This window comes from Triticum aestivum, chromosome 4B (assembly GCF_018294505.1).
Source record: "Triticum aestivum cultivar Chinese Spring chromosome 4B, IWGSC CS RefSeq v2.1, whole genome shotgun sequence".
In the NCBI taxonomy this organism is placed as follows: domain Eukaryota; kingdom Viridiplantae; phylum Streptophyta; class Magnoliopsida; order Poales; family Poaceae; genus Triticum; species Triticum aestivum.
In genome coordinates this window covers 520751993-520773528 of record NC_057804.1, presented here as the reverse complement: position 1 = coordinate 520773528, position 21536 = coordinate 520751993, and the positions used below count along the sequence as shown (strand labels likewise).

Sequence of the window (21536 nt, the reverse complement as noted above, 5' to 3'; positions counted from 1 at the left end):
GCGGACGAACGGGTTGCGAATCCGGATTTGTCTCGTCGTTCTGAGCAACTTTCATGTACAAAGTTTTTCCATCCGAGTTACGGTTTATTTTATATGATTTTCTAAAGTTTTAAATAATTTTTAGAATTTATTTAATTAATTTAATTCAACATTATCCAGAACAGTGCATGCTGACGTCATCATGACGTCAGCAGTCAACAGAGGTGTTGACTGGGTCGCTGATGTGTGGGTCCCACTGATCATTGACTTAGTTAACTAAATAGGATTAGTTAATTTAATTAAAGTCGTCGTCAACACTCAAACAGTCGACCATGACACATTCATTCCCCGCGAAATTGGTACTGCTGGCCTAGCCGCCTCCGCCTCCGCCTAGCTGCCTAGCCGCCTAGCGCGCGCCCTCGTCGGCCGCCACTCCGGCGCCGGCGCCCAAGCTCTCCGCCGCCGGGTGGCACTCTGGTCCCTCCCCCCTCCTCCCCCACCCTCGCTTTCATGGCGTCGGGTTCTCGCAGTCCGCCTCCGTCTCCTCTGCTTTCCTTCGCGAGAGACCGGTGGTGTCGGGGATCGGCCTCTCAGGCTCGCCGGGGTCGGCGCACTCCTCTTTCGCCGGAGTGGCCCAGCCTGAGGTGGCGGCACCAGCACCGGAGGCGTGGCGCAGGACGGGGCCTACCCGCAAGGTGCTCTGGAGGCATCGTCGGGCGCTGCGGCGCCAGCAGGAGGCCGGCGGTCTTCGAAGCCGGGCGTCCTCGTCTTCCTCCGAACGAAGCCTGATTCCGCCAGATCTGTATGGGCCCTGCTTTCGGTGCTTCCAGGAGGGTCACCGGCGGGAGGACTGCACCAACGAGCCTGTCTGCATCCGCTGTGGCTTCTCGGGTCATGTGTCCTCCCAGTGCACGGTGCCGCGCAGACCAATCTCGGCGGTGGAGTTGCGCCGGGCGGTCATTGACAGGGTTTCGAAGGCACATCGGACTGAGTCAGTGCCGGTGCTTGCCCCGAAGGTGGGGAGGAGTCTGATGGAGCCTAGGAAGGATGCGCCTTGGGCGTCGCCCTCGCCAGTTGCGCCCGGTCTCCCTCCCACCATGTCTGTCGGCCTGCCCTAGCAAGCGAGTGCAGAGATCTGCATTCTGCCGTGCTCAAGGGGGATGGATGATCTGGAGCGCCGCCTGCAGCTTGCGGTGGTGATGTATGTGGGCGGGGCCAGACTGAGGGTCTCATGTGTGGATGCGGCGATTGCCATTTCTAAGCAGCTCGACATCCCAAGGCACCATTTTTCGGTGCACAAATTCCACCCGGAAGATTTTTTGGTGGTATTTGCATCGCACGAGGTCCGCAACAAAGCGCTGGGGGTGCCGTTCGTCGAGCACCAGGGTTTCAAGTTGTTCGTCAAGCCTTGGCTACGGCAAGCGCAAGCCAAATCCAAGCTCATGCGTGTTCAGGTGGATCTGATGATTGAAGGTGTGCCTTCCCATGCTTGGTCGAGAGAGACGGCGACGGAGCTGTTGGGCAGTTCGTGTCTGATTGAAAGCTTGGCACCAGAGACTGCTAACAGAGAGGATCTCTCCCTCTTCAAGTTGCATGCTTGGTGCATCGACTCGGATGAGGTTCCTGCTCGCCGCATGTTGTGGGTTCCGGAGCCGTCCGAGACCGTGGTGAACCCTGCGGCGCTTCTCCCCTCTTTCCGTCAGTTGCTGGAGTATCCTACGCTCATTCACATCGGACGGGTGCGTGATCATACACCACCGGAACGCTGGCGACGATCGCCGAGCTCGGATGGTGGTAGCGGACAGAGTGGTCTGCTTGACAGTTCTAATGGGAGCGTTCAGGGTGAGTGGTCAGTGCTTCCCTGGACTCGAGGGGTTTGTGATGCCCGTGGGGTTGGCCGGAGCACGCCAAACTTCGCCGGCGGTGCTGGACAGGGTCGCTCGTACCGGCAGGTGCTAGAAGGTAGGGTGGGCCCTTCAGATTGGAGGATCCCGCCCATGGGGCCAGGTGTGACGGCGACTGCGGCGCTGGGGGCCACGGGCCTGGTCCACAGGCAGTCTACCCTGGCTGGGGCGCGTTCAAACCAATGGGTGGTTGAGAATCCGTGGGAGGGTGATTTGGTGACAGCTAGCGAGCTGGTCACTCTAGTGCAGAGTGACAGGGGCGCAGAGGATAGAGAGATTCCTGACAAAGTGGCGACGATCAGCAGACATACCACCCTTCCCTCGGGGGTGGAGCAGATCCTGCCAATCGAAAACAGGCATGTCTCTCTCCCACCTGTGGTGGAGCTACTACAGCCAATGGAGCAGTCTGGGACAGCTGGGATTGTGGCCAATGATGATGTGAGGATCCTGGCTTCTCCTGTCGCGGAACGAGTCCAACAAATCGAGCTGCAGGGGACAGCTTCTCCGCAGACAGAAGATGATAGGGATCAGGTTTCCACTGTGGAGTTGGGCCCTATGGGGACGGACCCAGGTGAGGTGGTGGGGGAGGTTGCGCATGTGGGTCAGCCTTCCCAGCCGCGCTTCCCGAGAGAGCCGGGACCAGGTCAGGGCAGATGCCTCGCTGAGGGCTGGGCCCCTGTGGAGGAGTTGTTGGCGCCCAATGATTCTGTGTAGCTGGTTGATTCTGCGGCCTTGGATATTGTGCTGGTGGAGCCTGCAGTGGGACCGGTTGGTGATATGACCACGTTGCATGCATTGGTGGTGCATGCAGAGGGACCGACTGGTGATATGGCTACGTTACATGATATGGATGCACCTGCCAGGTCGGACCGGAGTCCGGTGGAGACGCGCCTGTCATCGAAGGAACAAGTGACGCTTGGCAACATTAAGTCCTGCTGTGCTGGGTTGCTTAAGAAATTGGCGCCCCCCTTGCTAAAAGAAATTGAGGTGGTTAATGGAGTTCGTCCGGGTCAAGACCCCTTCACGCCGCGTCGCAATACTAGATCGATCAGCTCATGCTCCAGCAACTCCAAGGCATCGGCGGCTGAGACAGTTCTGCTCAAGGCCTTGGGCATTGTGCCCGATGAGTTGGCGATCTCAGAGGATGCGCTTGTCCAACTTCGAGATATGTTTGACTCGCCCCTACAAGATAGACACTTGCGCACCATCGCAGCGATCTTCGGCAAGTCGCTACCCATGGACCTGGGAGTGGAGAACCAAGCGGCCGTAGCACATTAGCTACTGCTGGCAAGGGTGGAGTTCACGACATTTTCCAATGTCGTGCGTAAAGATGGAGTTGGTTAGCTGGAATGTTCGTGGTCTGAATAGTCCGGCTAGGAGAAAGGCTTTGAGAGAGATGATCGATTCTACTAGGGCTACCATTTGGTGTGTACAAGAATCAAAACTAGATGTTGTAGACCAATTTATCATTATGCAATGCTTTGGTCCGGCGTATGACGGCTTCTTTTACTTGCCGGCCTTGGGTACCAGGGGAGGTATCATATTAGTGTGGGACTCTTCGGTGGTTAGTATATCTAACTGTGTTCGAGACTCTAACTTCATTTCGGCGTACGTGGTGCCGCGTGAGGGTGCGCCTTGGTGGCTGTCGGTGGTCTACGAGCCATAGGAGGACCATGAGAAAATCAATTTCATGGAGGAGTTAACTGCGCGGCGCCTGCTTTGCCCTGGCCCGTGGCTTGTCGTCGGAGACTTTAATCTCATTCTGCAGGCTTCCGACAAAAATAACGCGAATCTGGATAGGAGAATGATGAGCAAATTTAGACGCTTTGTGGATTCCAATAGTCTCAAAGAGCTATTCTTGCATGGCAGGGCATTTACATGGAGCAATGAGAGGGAGACTCGCATGCTCACCAAGATAGACCGTGGACTGGGAGCTACACCACCCGGATGCCATTCTTCAGGACCTATCCACAAGCATATCAAATCATTGCCCTCTTCACCTGGCACTGGATGAACACTTACAGCTGCACAGGCGGTTCCGCTTCGAGGTTTTCTGGACCAAACTTGAGGGTTTTGAGGAGGCGGAGAAGGAGGCATGGTCGTGCGATCCGTGCATTACGGACCCCTTCCTCAGGATAGATATGTTGCTGCGCAAAACAGCACATGATCTTACGGCATGGGGCCAACGCAAGGTGGGGAATATGAAGCTGCAAATTGCGGTGGTAAATTGGATTATCTTGCAGCTGGATCATGCGATGGAGCATCGTGTACTTTCTGCGGAGGAACGTTGGTTGCATAACACTCTGAAGCTAACTTCCCTTGGGCTGGCGTCTCTCGAGCGCACGATCGCACGGCAAAGATCTCGCCTCAGATGGCTGGCAGAGGGAGATGCCAACACGAAGCTATTCCATCTAGTGGCCAATGGTAGGAAGCTTAGAAACTTTATCCCCGCTCTGACCCAGGATGACATGGTTATCACCGAACAAGAAGGCAAAGAGGAGGCTTTCTATAATGCTTATAAGGAACTGCTGGGCGCTTGTTAGGCCAGAGAGCACACTATTGACCTATACTACCTTGGCATAACTCAGCTAGACCTTCAGGAGCTGGATGCCATTTATACCGAGGAGGAGGTGTTCGCGGTCATCAAGAGCATGCCGGCGGAGAGAGCGCCGGGGCCGGATGGATTCATCGGACTGTTCTTCCACAAATCTTGGAGCATCATCAAGGGAGATATTATGGCTGCTATTCATAAGCTCCAACTGGGTAACGGAAGAGGATTTGGGAGACTAAACCAGACCATCATCACCCTCATTCCTAAGAGACCGGAGGCTTCTCGCATTGGAGACTTTAGGCCAATCAGCTTGCTCCATAGCATCCCTAAGATAAAAGCTAAATTGATGGCCTCAAGACTTTGTCCGAGGATGATGGAACTTGTCAACATCAATCAATCCGCTTACATACGGGGCCGGAATTTACACGACAACTTCATGTTGGTTCGACAGGTGGCCAGGAATCTGCACAGAAAGAAAGCAAAAGGAGTTATGATCAAACTGGACATATCTTGAGCATTTGACTCGCTTTCCTGGCCATTTCTGCTGGAGGTTCTTCGGGCAAAGGGATTCTCGGAGCATTGGTGCTCTAGACTGGCGATCCTGCTTTCCACGGCAAGCTCCCGTGTGTTGGTTAATGGCTGTCCGAGGAAGAAGTTGAGGCACGCCAAAGACCTTCGTCAAGGAGATCCGGTATCCCCGCTGCTATTTGTCATTGCGATGGACACCCTCATTGCATTAATGGTTAAGGAACAAGAATGGGGCGCGATCAGCATGATGCCTGGCCGCTCACCCTTCCAACGATTGTCGATTTACGCGGACGATGTCATTCTGTTCATCAAACCCACGGTCGCAAATCTAAGCTTTACCATAGTAGCTTTGCAAATGTTTGGTGAGGCATCTGGATTACATGTCAACTTCGCCAAGTCTTCCGAGACAGACACTGAGTGGGTCTCTCATGCTCTGCCGTGGCGTATGGATTCTTTCCCTTGCAAGTATCTTGGCTTGATGCTCTCCATCAAGCAGCTCACCCGCTCGGATTGGCAGCCAATGGTGGATGACGTGCTCAACTTCTTACCAGGCTGGCAGTGGGGCATGGTGACGAGACCGGGCAGGCTCACTTTGGTCAACACGGTGATTCGGGCTCGACCCACTCACCACCTGCTTGTCGCCGATGCTCCAAAATGGGCTCTGGAGCGCGTGGACAAGAGTTGCCGAGCTTTCTTTTCGGCTGGAACGGATCATATTCATGGTGGCAAATGCTTGGTCGCTTGGCAGAAGGTGTGCCATCCTAAGCAGCTTGGTGGATTGGGTGTGCTGGATCTTCAGAAGCATGGTCTCGCCCTTAGGCTCAGATGGGAATGGCTACGGCGTACGGATGATGCTAGACCGTGGCTGGGGCTACCACTTTTGATGGATGCTCAGGTGCGGTCAGCGTTCAATAGCTTGGTGCACTGGAAAGTAGGAAATGGAAAGTGAATCCTATTCTGGAAAGATAGATGGATTGAGGGTTCGTCTGTTGCTGAGCTTGCGCCATTGGTACTGGCGAAGGTCCGCACGCAAGTGGTGAACAAACGGACAGTTAGCAAGGCGTTGCCTCTCCATCGTTGGGCTAATGACATCTCGGGAGAGTTGTGCTCAGATGGATTGGTGCAGATCATCAACCTCTGGGACATGATGATCAACTTGGTGCTGGATCCGGTGCAGAATGGCACCCCCCTTTGGAGATGGAATACTGCAGGCTCATATACCTCGAAGTCGACATATGACATGCTATGGCACGGCAGTGTTCGATGTGCGTCGGCTGCTGCAATCTGGAAATGCTGGGCGCCCCTATCCTGTAAGATTTTTATGTGGTTCGCGATGCAATATCGGCTCTGGACAGCAGACAGACGATTACGACACAGGCTGCAAGATCACACCTCTGCTTGTTACATCTGCGCCCAGGAGGAAAACTCGGTTGATCACTTACTACTACACTGTGTCTTCGCAAGACAAGTCTGGCACAGCTGCTTTCTGAAAGCGAGAATCAGTGACACACTGGTGCCAACGGTGTACGACAAGATTGAAGATTGGTGGCTAGAAGCTCGTGCGTGCATCCCGAAGGTAAACAGGAGAGGTTTCGACTCGGTTGTCATGCTCATTTGCTGGCATCTTTGGAAGCATCGTAACGGCTTGGTTTTCGGACCAGACAAAACTAGCTTGACGGTGGATGCATTCACAAGTCAGTTCTTCGACGAACTGCGATCTTGGGTGAGTGCGGGAGCGAATGGAGTCGACATATTTTGTGAGTAGTAGGGCATGGTTTTAGGAGTGGAGCTTGCTAGGTCGGTTGGCTCTCCCGTGTGCAGCTAAGGCCTGGCTGTAATAACTCTCTTGTACATACTTTCTGCCTTCTATAAAGCTAAGGTACGCTATTGCGTACTCTCAAAAAAATATTTAATTAAAGTGATTAGGTTAACTAGGGTTTAGGTTAAACTAATTACTGTTTATTCAAACTAACAAGTTAATTAGATTAATTAAGTAGGATTAATTAACTTAATTAATTAGTTAATTAAATTTATTTTACTATTATTATTATTTCTAATTCTTTTAATTCTATTTTTTTTAAACACGTTCTGTGGGCGGGGCCCATATGTCATAGGCCCCAGGGGGCCTAACGGGCGCACGGGTAAGCGGGCACTGGGCGTGTGCGCTGCCCAGACCGCACGGGTGCACGCCCAGGGCCGCGGCAACGGCCACTACAGGGTCGGGTACGCATCGGCCAGCGAGCAAGGGGCCGCGGGCGAGGAGCAGCAGCACCGGTGAACGAAGGCGGTGGTCGGAGCAACTACAGGGGAGCCGGGGCGGGCTCCCCGACGTGAGGTGCGACACGGGGCGCCAGCGGGGTGCCGGGCCAGGCGCGACGCGCGGGGTGGTGCGCGTGTGGTGGTGCTGGAGCAGAGCAACGGTGCGACGAGTGGGGTGGCCGGCGCCAGCAATAGAGAGGGGAAGGGAGGAAGCTCACGGTGGCCGTAGGGGAATGGCAGCGGGCTCGACGGAGGCCTTCGGGGAGGAGGTCGATGATGCAAGTAGTCCGGCGAGGAGGAGGTTGACGGGGGCATCCAGCAAGGCGACGCTGTGGAGGAGGACGAAGGCACGGCGGGGCAGCGTCGGGCGGCGTTGCATCAGGGTCGGGCGACGGGGCGGCAGCGTCGGAGGACGTGGAGGCGCGAGAGGAAGGGAGCCGCAAGGAGGAGGCCGAAGGGCGGCGCTCGGCGCCGGTGGGCGGCGACTGTCCTCGGGCGCGGGCGCTCCGAGAGGAGGGGAGTGAACATGGGCGCCCCTCCTCCGTGCGTATGCATGTGTGTGTGTGTGGTCTTCGTGGGTGGCGGCGCGGGGAGGGAACGAGGGAGAGTGGAGGATCATGGGGGAACCGGGGTGTAGTGGGCTAGGGTTGCGGGGTGTGGGGGGTTATGCAGGGGCGCGGCTGGGCCAGCCTAATGGCCTGGTGCCCTGCTGGGCCGAACGGCCCAGGGGGGGGGGTCTGTTGTTTCGTTTTTTTGCTCTGTTTTTTTCTTTTCTATTTTTATTTATAGTTTCTTCTATATTAGTTTTATGAAAAACCAAGTTAGCACTTAAATTAGTATCCTGAATATAGGCCACTGCCAAACCTAGTTTGTAGCCAAAATATATTAGTTTAATATTTTCATAATTTCAAAAGCAATTAAATTATTATTTTAGTCACTGTTTTTAATTAGATCAAGGCAGTCAAATATTTTACAAAAATGTTTGTTCTCCACCAATATTACTTATGAATTATTTGTCACATCTGGAACATTTTTAGTTTTAAAACTTGAAAACTTTTGTGACTTGGCTTTAGTTTAAATCTGAATTTGAATTCTGTTTGAATCAACGCAGTTTAATTAACGGTAATAGTGGTGACATGGCATCATTAGCAGGGAATTACTGTAGCTTAACTATCCGGGCGTCACAGTAGAAGTGATTCTAATCCAGTACTGCCTCCCTATAAACCCCTTTGTGATATCTCTGCAATTCTTCTAAGAGATGCCATGCATGCTGTAATTTGGTGTGTGCATTAATATAATGTGGCCTACTACTCAAAATATGAGAGCTCCAGAAGTGATGACACTTCGCAGATGACAACTTCAACATATAGTAAAGAAGAACAAGTCGACTTGACCTGACAGATTCAAAATATACTAAGGGAGAACAACTCGACCTGACCAGTTGACCGCAAGAGAAGATGATCATATTAAAGAAGAGCAGAAGAGCAAGGAGATTGAAGATATTGCAAGTCTTTCTATACAATGTCGGCTGGCCACCCATGATGAACCAGAGCGCACAGAGAAATACTATTCCTTCCGGTCTCTCCATATGTGGCTCACATGCATTTCAAAACTGAATTAGGAACATTTAGCTGACCAATTAAACATCTCTCAGTTTTACTAATATCAGCATAATATCAGATTTGAATTTGTACAACTAAGCTTTTTTAGCTCGATGGGTGGAGCAGTGCTATTACGACAGAAACCATGTAGGCTGATCATGGTCATCATAAAATGGGGAAACCATAAGCATGATGAGTATAGTGTTGACTAAGGATGGCAATGGATCGGGTTAAACAATATCAAATCCATATCCATATCCATTAAGACAGCCTTTGCCCGCCCATGAAAAAATCTATGGGTGAAAAATTGTGTCCATGTCCAAATCCGATGGATATCCATATCCACTGGATATCCATTGGGTCCTCTCGAGACATATAAATAAGACTTAACACAATATTAACATAAACTCTTCCATTCTTCACCTCGTGGAAGGCTAGGCTCCACTTATGGTAAATCAACATCTAGTAACAACCTAAGATCATTTAGTATTTTTCTAACAGATGAGAATGATGAGTCATTTAAGAAGGAGATAAAAATAAGGGAAGGGGTGTTGGAGTATGGTACAGAGGGGATTGACTATCAACTTATAAAAGTTAAGATGGGGATTGTGTAATTTCTTATGCATGTTTTAGATAAAAAAGTGTAAAATTGCAGTGGGACATGTGAACGTGTGGCAGGGATAGCAGATTTTTTCCCATTAAGTCATACTATCGGGTCGGGTTTGGGTATATCCATGGGTACAAGATTATATCCATGTCCTACCCACGAACAATCGGGTCGGGTTTGGGTGCCGCCCATGAACACAAAAACATATCCAAACCCTATGCATTCGGGTCGGATATCCATGGATATCGATGTCCATGGATAAAATTGCCATCCTTAGTGTTGACCGTGGCAGTGGGATGGCAGGTCTGAAGCTGCAAACCGCGCAAAGGGTACTGAGCAACCGATGTTTGCTTTGAAATAACAACTAAGATTTGGTATGGACAAGAAAGTACAGTCAACAAGTGACAAAGAAATGCAATTTTGCTGTCTCTCTATATGTCGGGACATGTATTTGGAAACTCAAGTGGGACCTTTAGCTAACCAATTAAATGTGTCTGTTAACTAATATCAGTATCATATCACAATCATATTTGAACAACTATGCTTTGGAATTTTGAGTGTTGTGTTGTTTAGCTTGAAGGGTGGAGTAATGCTAGTACGACAGAAAGCACCTACGCAGGTCATAGTAGAGTATATAAAAGGGGAAAAACCTTAAGCATCAAGAGTAAAATCAGAAAAGTGGAACTAGCTAGACTAGTGGGTGGCACACATGCTTTTCAAAATGAATATAGGAACATTAGGTGACCAATTAAACGTTCTCTATTTTAGTGATAATGAGCATCAGATCAGATTCGTATTTCAACACGTAAGCTTTGGGTTGTGGTTTTGAGGAGCAGTGCTAGCATGACACGAAGCACCTACGATGATGGTAGTGAATATAAAGGGGGAAACCATAAGCTTTATGAGTATAGTGACCGTGCCATGGCGGATCTGAAGGTGCAAATCAGACAAAGCTACTTCGCAACCAATGTTTGCTTTCAACTAGCCACTACGATTTGGTACGCACAAGTAAAGTACAGTAGAAAAATATGATCTATTTTCCCGGTGAGATCAATAACTTAAGCACATATGGAAGAGTACCACCTCTCTGCGACGCCGTGTAGGCCTCTGCTGATACGTTGAGGGTGCTGTGGGTGCGATGGCTGTCGGCAGCGGGGAAGAAGACTTTAGACGACAGACGGTCAGGTCGGGGGATAAATCATGTTGCCATGGACGAGGCGGTCGTAGGAGTGACAACGGCAAGGTGGACGACGGTGCTGATGTAGTGAGAGGATGCGATGAAAGGATCCTGGTCCGGCGCGATGGATGAGAGACGTCCATCTCTTGGAGTGGACGACGGGGTAGGGGTAGCGGCTCTGGCAAGGTGGAGGATGGGGTGGCAGACGGAGGAGGCTGGCCGCAGTGGGGAGGTTGTCATGGCGCCAATGGTGTGTGAATGGGGAAATTGAGGGGCAGGGGGGATCTCAAGCTTTGGGATGCGCTTGTCTGAAATGTGGGAAAGTTACGAACTTATCCCCCATTTAAAATTTTGGACATCACATCGGTTGGGGATAGGATGGTAATCTCGCATCTCCCAAATATTTGCCGGTAATGATTTTGGGCGAGGAGAGGGTGTTTTGCTGCCCACAGTTGGCGCCCACAGTGTATGAACGGGGTTGATAGGTAGGGCGGTTGTGTCATGTCTGAGGGAAGTTACACATCTGCCCCTATTTAAAATATTAGCCTACATCAATTTCGAACAAGGAGAGTTTGTTTTGCCGCCCACCATGTATGAATGGGGAAATGGAGGGAGAGACACATGTCTTTTGGACAAGCTTGAATCAAATGTGTTTTTCCGCCCATGTTTGGCGCCCACCGTGTCTGAATGGGCTCAGAGGCCGTTGTGTCACATCTGATTGAAGTTACTAGTCTACCCCTATCAGCAGCAGTGTAAATCCGGTCGATAAGGATGTCAAGTGTCAGGGGTAGACAGTAATTTCCATCTCGCAAACACTTGCTTCGGGCAGCCCACAAATTATAGTGGGTGTTTAGCCGCTTCGTACAAAACTTGGGAGAATTAGCATTCACGTTTGCCCTGGGCCCTGGCAACTAAATTTGTATTCGATTATGAATATCCACAGATAATTCTATGTTTTTTTATTTATTTCTTCAAAATCACAACAAAGATTTATTCCACCTTTATATATGATTATGATTTAGAAATGTCGTGATCTTTGAATTTGGTAGGTTGGATACACTTTGAGTCAAACAGTTATTTCATCCAATACAATATGCTCACACGAAAAATAGTTCACTTTATGTCAATCATACAAGTACTAAGGATTACCTTGCCTAAAAAATCCGGATCATTACAACACATGGACACCATAGGAGGTCTTACAACATAATCCATTCAGAGACATGATACAACATGCAAGTACAATAATCTAATGACAATTTCAATTGGTATCTAAAGAAGAACCGGGATTACCCTGGGCTTCAGATAGCAGAAATAGCAGGACCTCCTCCGTCTTCAAATGCAACATTCTTACTTCCTCCAATTCTTGGGTTGCTTGCATAATGTGTACCGCTAATTAAATAATTTCTAGCCTCATTATCAAGATTACCTCATTCATGGTAGCCACACCATCTCTTTTTGCCTCTAGTAGAGCCTCAAGAACTATAATATTTGTGCTCAGACTACTCTCCGACGGTGTTGCCTCTGAACTGCTACCATCTGGTAACATAGATGTTGCACTGCTTCCATAAATAGATTCTGGGGTTGTGCATTGTGTCCTAGTGTGAACGGCATCCTAAAAGGTTTCTACTAGACATAAGTAAGAGATAGTTATCGCATGATCTAGGTAGTAAGCTTACATGGTAAACGACATACGAATTATTGCCGAGCATGGCAAGCTATATTTAAATGGTTCGAAGCAGCATCAGCCGAAAAGAAATTAAAATGGTAAGATGAAACTAGGGATGTAAGTGGCAAATAAACGACATCTGCCAGTCCCATCTAGTTAGTTTTTGCTAGCTCCCTAGTTCATTTTCCTCAAAAAACAAAAACTCTTTTGAACTATCATACCACTAGTGGACTTTAATCGGGATTAAACGGGACCCACTTGACATCCCTAGTTGAAAGGGAGTGTACCACCGCTATATTTAAGTTGCCAAGGCATCTAAGGAGTTGAAATAATCTGAGAAAGCACTTAACAATGTGGCCTCATATAAACTACGAAGATAGTTTTGTGATGAAGTTCAGTGGAAACGTTAATGACTCAAATGAACTAGGCATGCATTTCTTTACGATAGTAGAATAGGCACTGCTGACATATTGGCCAACTCAGGTATAGCATAACAAGTAACAAACAAGCGTTCAAATCAAGCAATACAGCAAAGCAGACAACTGAACTATTTGTAATTCTGTAGGATTACAGGTTGAGGGCACAAACCAAGAAAGCAGCCCAATCGCATTACATTTCACATGTACTAAAACACATTGGCTTACCATATGTTTTGTGAAGCCTCGCTGCTGTTGCAATGTTCTTTGAAGATATCGTCAGCATCCCGTGGATGCAAATCAAGTTGTTATAGTTTATTCTGCACCCTCTATTTAGGTAAAATTAATTTTGATTGCATGCACTGGTTCGAATTGATCATCAATGGTTCATCTAAACTAATGAAAGAAGGGTGTGTGCATACACAACAATATATTTGCTTCCCTCTATTTTATGCTTGTTCGAGGTGCCAGCCCCAAAAGAACAAATATTTTGCTTGATGGGGTTGGCGGCTCCGTAATTAATAGAAGCATCAAATTAGTCATGCAACTTGGGAAGATCAAGAACACACAAAAAAGTAAAGAACAGAGGCTCGGAGCACTGATGTAATAGCTAGCATCAGAAAATGTAGGGTAAAACAAACAAAAAGCAGCAAAAACACATGCTAGTTTGCTGATGTGTAATTAAGCATAGAGAACATGAAGCAGTCTGATGGAACCAATAGGTGGCATCAGAACAACACCATTATCATAAATATAGCATGCAAGAAGTAAAATAGTAGGTAGTGATATCAAGGAAGTACAATAATACTTATGTGCACTGGTATGTAATTTAACACATGTAACATGTTCACTGCCAGAAGTATGGCCCTACAGGTGCAAACAGAATAACGCATCTCATGAAAAATTGAATGATGCCCTGAAGAAATTCAAAGGTGCAGTGCTTATGCTAAGAAAGTGAATGTAGGTGTCGGCCGTTGGATAATAATACCTGATTCTCGGTGGAGTATGGGTATCATTGTCATACTTGATAGCTAAGGATTGTCGATGGTGCTCATGTTGCGGTTGAGTTTGGGTGGGCTGTCGCTGTCGCTGAAGCGACTCCGGTGCTTCGGTTGCGGCACCTGTCGACATACAAGGAAGCTCATCTGTGGTAAGTGAACAGCTACACGATAAAGAAGAGAAAAACCAAAGGAGTACAAATCAAAATAACCTGATGAGGCTGCGGCATCGGGAAAGCAGGGCTGGTGGAGTTGAATATGGTGTTTGTGGAGCGGGTCCGGTGCAGTGGACGAAGGCTTCGGCGGGCGCGGTGTACAATGCTTTTGGTGAGGTGGATCTGTTGCGGCGGACGAGGACTTGTACAAAGGGCCAGCAATGGGGCGGACGAGGGAGTCAGTGAAGGGCCCACACTGTGGTGGACGAGGGCACCGGTTAAGCAGTTCCAGTGCGGTAGGCCATGATGGCGGTCAAGGAGATCTGGAGCGGTGGACAAGCCAGTCGCTGAAGCGACTTCGGTGAATGGTGAGTTGGCAGTTGGGGGTTCCAAGGTGCGGAAGGTAGATCCGGCGGGGTGTGAGGTCCACCGCTGTGGTGGAGGACTAGATTCGGCAGCTTGCCGTGGTTGGGGGGGGGGTCAGGGAGGGGAAGGGGAGGGGATCCGCAGAAGAATGTTGGGGGAAAAGAGGGGAAAACAATGGAGTTACCAAAGCAACCCTTTTCCGTTCATGTGGTAGTGGTAAAACAAGAATATTGCAGGGCTAAACTTTCGGGCGCGAGATATTTCGATGTGAGCAGGAAGTTTGAAAGCTTTGGGCGCCTGAAATTATAAGTGTTCTGCTCTTGTACGTTAGACTATGATATCATGGCCGAGAATTTGTTTGTGTTGCACGCAAAAAATAGTGCAAGTTTTGAAAATCAATGTCTCCAACTCAAAACTTAGATTGTCCATTCAATTCAAATATGGATCATTGAGCTAGTACAAGCAAATACAATCATACAGTCCAATTCGAATGAAATTCCAAATGTGTTTATCCTAAATATGATGACAAAAGCAAAAATGTGTATGTGTATGAATAAAGTGGATGATTATAAAGTTTGAACATGCCCGTATGTGTATATCTCTAGGTTTGATATATGAACTTGAAATCACGAAATCCTGGCTTAAAAAATGTACCTCCGTTTAAATGAATTACAAAAGCTAATGATGGTGTCGAATTCCAAAATTCCAATCTTTGGTTTGTAATTCTGGTACATCAAGGTATATGACCATATATATCTCAAAAGCATCGTTATCTCATAGTCCAAAATGTGAAACAAATTGATCAACCATGAGTGCACACACTATTGACCATATATATCTCAATTATGCTAAAGTCCCTCAAATATAGACACCTCACTCTTTATCTGAAGCCCCCCCGCGCCCCACACAAGTCGTTCTCTCCCCCAGACACAAACACACGAGCACATTAACACCCCTCTCTCTTCTAAAGTCCGACCCCAATATAGGTCTCTATCACTTTGTCTCTCGGGCATGCACACATCTCTTCCCCCACTCTCTAGGTCTCCCGACATCTCTCTTTCCCAAGCACACGCACTATGTAGAGTGTATCTTTCCCATACACACAAAATGTCGCCCCCAAACATCTATCTCCCTAGTTATGTGGTTCTCGCACACTCACCTCACACACCACCCCCATTGCAAACAATCACACTTTCCTCTTTCTATCTCTCCCACATGCGGACCCGCCCCAGCTCCTTCCCTGTATACATATATGCCGTGACTCTTTCCATAGCTCCCTAATGTATCATTGTTCTCAATCTCGCACGTTGTTCTCTACACCATCTATTCTAGATCTCTTCTGAAGTCCCTATCACACACACAATTACTCGCTTCCCTTGCGTCTCCGTACATAGGCCAATTTCGAACAACATCAACATTGACTCCCTGTCTATACGCCATTTATGGACACAAACGACCCCTCTATCCCCCTCTCTTCCTCTCTGTCCCTGTCACTAGCTCTCTCTCTCTCTCTCTCTCTCTCTCTCTCTCTCTCTCGCTCTCTTGCTCTCACACTCCTCTCCCACACACACTCGACGTCTCGTCCAAATAGTCTGCTCCCCCGGCTGCACCGATGCTATCCGGCTACTACACATGTCACACCGTTCCCCCTTCCCTTATACTAGGTTTACATCATTAGTGGTCTATCTACTCCACATACACACACTCCCTCTCACACACAAACGCACGCACAAACACACACAGACATGCACAAACACCCATTTATCTGGATCCTCATCTCTCCCCATGTCCGCATGTGTATCTCATCCACTCACTCTCTGATTATGTCTATGTGTCTCAACGTTGCACAACACAAAGACCCATGTACATGTCTCTCTCTATCCTCCACACACATAGACACAAAGAATCTCTTATCATTTCCTCAGTCTCTAGACATATCACACACGCACACTGTCTCTCTCTCTTGCAAACACACTCAACAAGGGTTTCCCCGTGAATAACTTACCGTCTATTCATCAACAATCGTGGTAGTACGGCAAACATGAGACGTGAAAAACAATAAATCTACACATGCGTAGACCACCTCGTATGACTACTAGAACTAGAGCAAGCCAAAAGTGCACCACCGTCACCCCCTCCGTATCGGCGACGGGAAAATGTTTGTTTTACACAGTCGAGAAGTCATTGTGCTAAGGACCCACATGCTGATGCGTTGAATAGAATGTAGATTCTAGTTTACGCAAACAATGTTGGCGTCTTGGATATGGGGGTATCCAGCCCTGCCTGCCTGCGGCCCACCACGTGGCTTCATCAACGGCCTGGTACGGCCTGACATCAACACCAACACCCCAAGACCCTCGCAAGGGGCCAAGCCTCGTGAGGCAGACGATGCCAAGATCCCCGAAGGAAGCAGCCTCCTCAGGAGGGCTCCTGAGGGGCAGAGAGTTCTATGTAAGTTACCTCATGAGGCTTAGCTGACGTGAGCCGTGATGACCAAGGCCAGGTGGGTGCCAGACGGGCGCAGAGCGCAGGTTTCCTCTTTGGTGCAAAGGAGGCAAGCCACAGGTGCGGAGTACCGAGGAATCAGCCGAAGGTTGCCATTCCAGTGCAACGAGACCAAGACCGCCAGGATGGCAGGACGAAGGTCATCAACGAGCCCACCGCAGCGTCACGACTAGAGGCTTTTCGCAGGCGAAGACTACTTTTGTCAGGATAGACTGTACTACTTGTCCCCTTTCAAATCCTGCCGTTGTGGAATCCCTTCCCGCTCATATTTGGGAAGAGGACCAAGGCCACTATAAATAGGACTAGCCACCGCCATAGGAAGGGGATCGAAATCAGAACAAATAGAGAACCACACTAGCTCAAGAACATCTCTCCTCTGGAGGCTTGTTCATCCACTATACTTGTTCATCCATAGCCCTTCGAGGCAATCCACCACACCACACTGGATTAGGGTATTACACCACAACGGTGCCCCGAACCAGTATAAATCTCTGTGTCTTTCTGTCTCTTTGAGCTCGACGCGCTAGGCCTAGGAGGATCGCGAGTAGGCAGGCTGGGCAGGTTGAGATATCCGCACGCACCCCAGAGTTCAAACCTCTCAAGGGTTGCCGGATCCCGAAATCCGACATTTAGCGCGCCAGGTAGGGGTGCGTCGGAATCTTCTTCCTCAACCACTAGATCGTGCCACTGACTCCTATGGCGTCCGCTCCTCCGCCGGCCCGGTCGACGCGCGTTCCCGAGGAAGCGCCAGGGATGCGCTGCTTCGCCCTCTCCCTTCGGCAGGTGCAATGGCCGCACAGGTTCCGACCGGAGATGCCACCATGCTACGACGGCGCGGCAGATCTGGCCCCCTTTCTTCAAGCTTACGAGGAGGCAGTTTGGGCGGCCGGCAGAGACGACAAGGTGAAGGCCAACTGGTTCCCCATGGCCCTTGTAGGTGCACCAGGCACCTGGTTGCTCAACCTACCGACATCTTCTGTGGCCTCCTTGGAGGAGCTACACGACCTCTTCCTCACCCACTACGCAGCACCGGTGCCCCCGGTTGTCGCAGCTCTCCTAGGTGGCTCGCAAGCACCGCCATTCGACCGCCACATCAAGCAGTTCTGCCGACGGGTAGGCGCCACTCAGGCAGGCTCAAGGGCTCCCCCGGGCTGGGCGGCACCCCAAGCTGACCTCACCTTTAGCCCCGAGGATCACCCCGACGCCACGACGGGAGCAGGGGCGCTCCCAATGCTCTGCACCCCCACCATCTGCCACGTAGCAATCACCAAGACCCTCATCAACGGAGGGGCCAGCCTCAACGTGCTCTCCCCGGAGGCGCTCGGCCTGCTCCATGTGCCGCCTAGCCGACTCCGCCCCTCCAAGCCTTTCTCTGGGGTCGGCGGCGGCTCCACCAGGCCCCTGGGGCAGATCCGTCTCCCTGTCACTTTCGGGACCCATGACAACTACCGCACTGAGCTCGTCGACTTCGACATCGCCAAGATTGACCTGCCGTACAATGCTATTCTGGGATACCCGGCCTTGGCTCGGTTTATGGATGCGACATGCTACTTCTTGAGCTTGCGTTGGTTTTCCTTGAAGAGGAAAGGGTGATGTAGCACAGTAGCGTAAGTATTTCCCTTAGTTTTTGAGAACCAAGGTATCCTTCCAGTAGGAGGCTCCTCACAAGTCCCGTGCACCTACACAAACAAACAAGAACTCACAACCAACGCAATAAAGGGGTTGTCAATCCCTTCACGGCCACTTGCGAAAGTGAGATCTGATAGAGATAATATGATAAGATAAATATATTTTTGGTATTTTATGATATAGATTGGAAAAGTATAGATGGAAATAAAAGTAGATTGAAAGCTTATATAATAAGAGATAGACCTGGGGCCATAGGTTTCACTAGTGTCTTCTCTCAAGATAGCATAATTATTACGGTGGGTGAACAAATTACTGTCGAGCAATTGATATAAAAACGAATAATTATGAGATTATCTAGGCATGATCATGTATATAGGCATCACGTCCGTGAAAAGTAGACCGACTCCTGCCTGCATCTACTACTATTACTCCACACATCAACCGCTATCCAACATGCATCTAGAGTATTAAGTTCATGAAGAACAGAGTAACGCTTTAAGAAAGATGACATAATGTAGAGGGATAAACTCATGCAACATGATATAGACCCCATCTTTTTATCCTTGATGGAAACAATACAATATGTGCCTTGCTGCCCCTGCTGTCACTGGGAAAGGACACTGCAAGATTGAACTGAAAGCTAAGCACTTCTCCCATTGCAAGAAAGATCAATCTAGTAGGTCAAACCAAACCGATAATTCGAAGAGACTTGCAAATATAACTTAATCACACATAAAATAATTCAGAGGAGATTCAAATATTTCTCATAGATAAACTTGATCATAAACCCACAATTCATCGGATCTCGACAGACACACCGCAAAAAGAGTTACATCGAATAGATCTCCAAGAAGAGGAAGGAGAACTTTGTATTGAGAATCAAAGAGAGAGAAGAAGTCATCTAGCTAATAACTATGGACCCGAAGGTCTATGGTAAACTACTCGCAACTCATCGGAGAGGCCTTGGATTTGATGTAGAGGCCCTCCATGGTGGATTCCCCCTCTGGCAGAGCACCGCCGACGGCTCCAAGATGTGATCTCGTGGATACAGAAGGTTACAGTGGTGGAAATAGTTTTTCGTGGTCGCCCCTGATGTTTTCGGGGTACACGGGTATATATAGGAGGAAGGAGTACGTCGGTGGATGATCGAGGGGCCCACGAGGGTGGGGGGCGTGCCCAGCCCTAGGGGGCATGTCGGGCACCCTCGTGGCTGCCTCGCTTGTTTCTTGACTTCAACTCCAAGTCCTCTGGATCACGTTTGTTCCAAAAATATCGCTCCCGAAGGTTTCATTCCGTTTGGACTCCATTTGATATTACTTTTCTTCGAAACACTAAAATAGGCAAAAAAAATAGCAATTCGGGTTGGGCCTCCGGTTAGTAGGTTAGTCCCAAAAATGATATAGAAGTGTAAAGTAAAGCCCATAAACATCCAAAACAGGTAATATAATAGCATGGAACAATAAAAAATTATAGATACGTTGGAGACGTATCAAGCATCCCCAAGCTTAATTCCTGCTCGTCCTCGAGTAGGTAAATGGTGAAAACAGAATTTTTTTGATGTGGAATGCTACCTAGCATATTTCTCAATGTATTTATCTTTATTGTGGCATGAATGTTCAGACCCAAATGATTCAGAATAACAGTTCATATTGACATAAAGAATAATAATACTTCAAGCATACTAACTAAGCAATCATGTCTTCTCAAAATAACATGGCTAAAGAAATTTCATCCCTACAAAATCATATAGTTTGGTCATGTTTCATTTTTGTTACAAAAGAATGCTCTCATCATGCACAACCCCGATGACGAGCCAAGCAACTGTTTCATACTTTAGTAATCTCAAACTTTTTTCAACCTTCACGCAATACATGAGCATCAGACATGGATATAGCATTATGGGTGGAATAGAATATAATGATAGGGGTTATGTGGAGAAGACAAAAAAGGAGAAAGTCTCACATCGACGAGGCTAATCAACGGGCTATGGAGATGCCCATCAATTGATGTCAATGCAAGGAGTAGGGATTGCCATGCAACAATGCACTAGAGCTATAAATGTATGAAAGCTCAACAAAAGAAACTAAGTGGGTGTGCATCCAACTTGCTTTCTCATGAAGACCTAGGGCATTTTGAGGAAGCCCATCATTGGAATATACAAGCATAGTTCTATAATGAAAAATTCCCACTAGTTTATGAAAGAGACAACAAACGAGACTCTCTATATGAATAACATGGTGCTACTTTGAAGCACAAGTGTGGAAAAAGATAGTAACATTGTCCCCTTTATATTTTTTTGGGCCTTTCCTTTTTTTGGCCTTTCCCCTTTTTCCTTTTCTTTTTTTTTCTTTGGCCTTTCATTTTCTTTTTCTTTTTGGCCTTTTTTTATAAGGGACAATGCTCTAATAATGATGATGATCACACTTCTATTTATTTACAACTCATGAATTACAACTCGATACTAGAACAAGATATGACTCTATATTAATGCCTCCGGCGGTGTGCCGGGATGGGCAATGAATCAAGAGTGACATGTATGAAAAATTATGCATGGTGGCTTTGCCACAAATACAATGTCAACTACATGATCATGCAAGGCAATATGACACTGATGATGCGTGTCATAATAAATGGAACAGTGGAAAGTTGCATGGCAATATATCTCGGAATGGCTATGGAAACGCCATAATAGGTAGGTATGGTGTCTATTTTGAGGAAGTTATAAGGAGGTTTATGTGTGATAGAGTGTATCGTATCATGGGATTTGGATGCACCGGCGAAGTTTGCACCAACTATCAAGGTGAGAAAGGGCAATGCACGGTACCGAAGAGGCTAGCAATGATGGCAAGGTAAGAGTGCGTATAATCCATGGACTCAACATTAGTCATATAGAACTCACATACTTGTTGCAAAAATCTACAAGTCATAAAAAACCAAGCACTACGCGCATGCTCCTAGGGGGATAGATTGGTAGGACAAGACCATCGCTCGTCCCCGACTGCCACTCATAAGGTTGACAATCAAATAACACCTCATGCTTCAAATTTGTCACACAACGGCTACCATATGTGCATCCTATGGGACTTGCAAACCTCAACACAAGTATTTCTTAAATTCACAATTACATCCACTAGCATGACTCTAATATTACCACCTTCGTATCTCAAAACAATTATTAAGCATCAAGTTGAT

At 48.3% G+C, this 21536-nt stretch overlaps 1 protein-coding gene across 1 annotated transcript; it reads left to right on the top strand.

The window, feature by feature from the left end:
• Positions 1-365: 365 nt before the first annotated feature.
• LOC123095097 (uncharacterized) lies at positions 366-3368 on the top strand. The gene has a single exon (XM_044516923.1). It carries the CDS (start codon positions 1140-1142, stop codon positions 2595-2597), a length of 1458 nt encoding a protein of 485 aa, XP_044372858.1. The 5' UTR covers positions 366-1139; the 3' UTR covers positions 2598-3368.
• Positions 3369-21536: the final 18168 nt, after the last annotated feature.

Bases quoted from the DNA above. Each gene is read 5' to 3' on its own strand.
- LOC123095097 (XM_044516923.1), top strand. From the start codon at position 1,140: ATGGATGATCTGGAGCGCCGCCTGCAGCTTGCGGTGGTGATGTATGTG.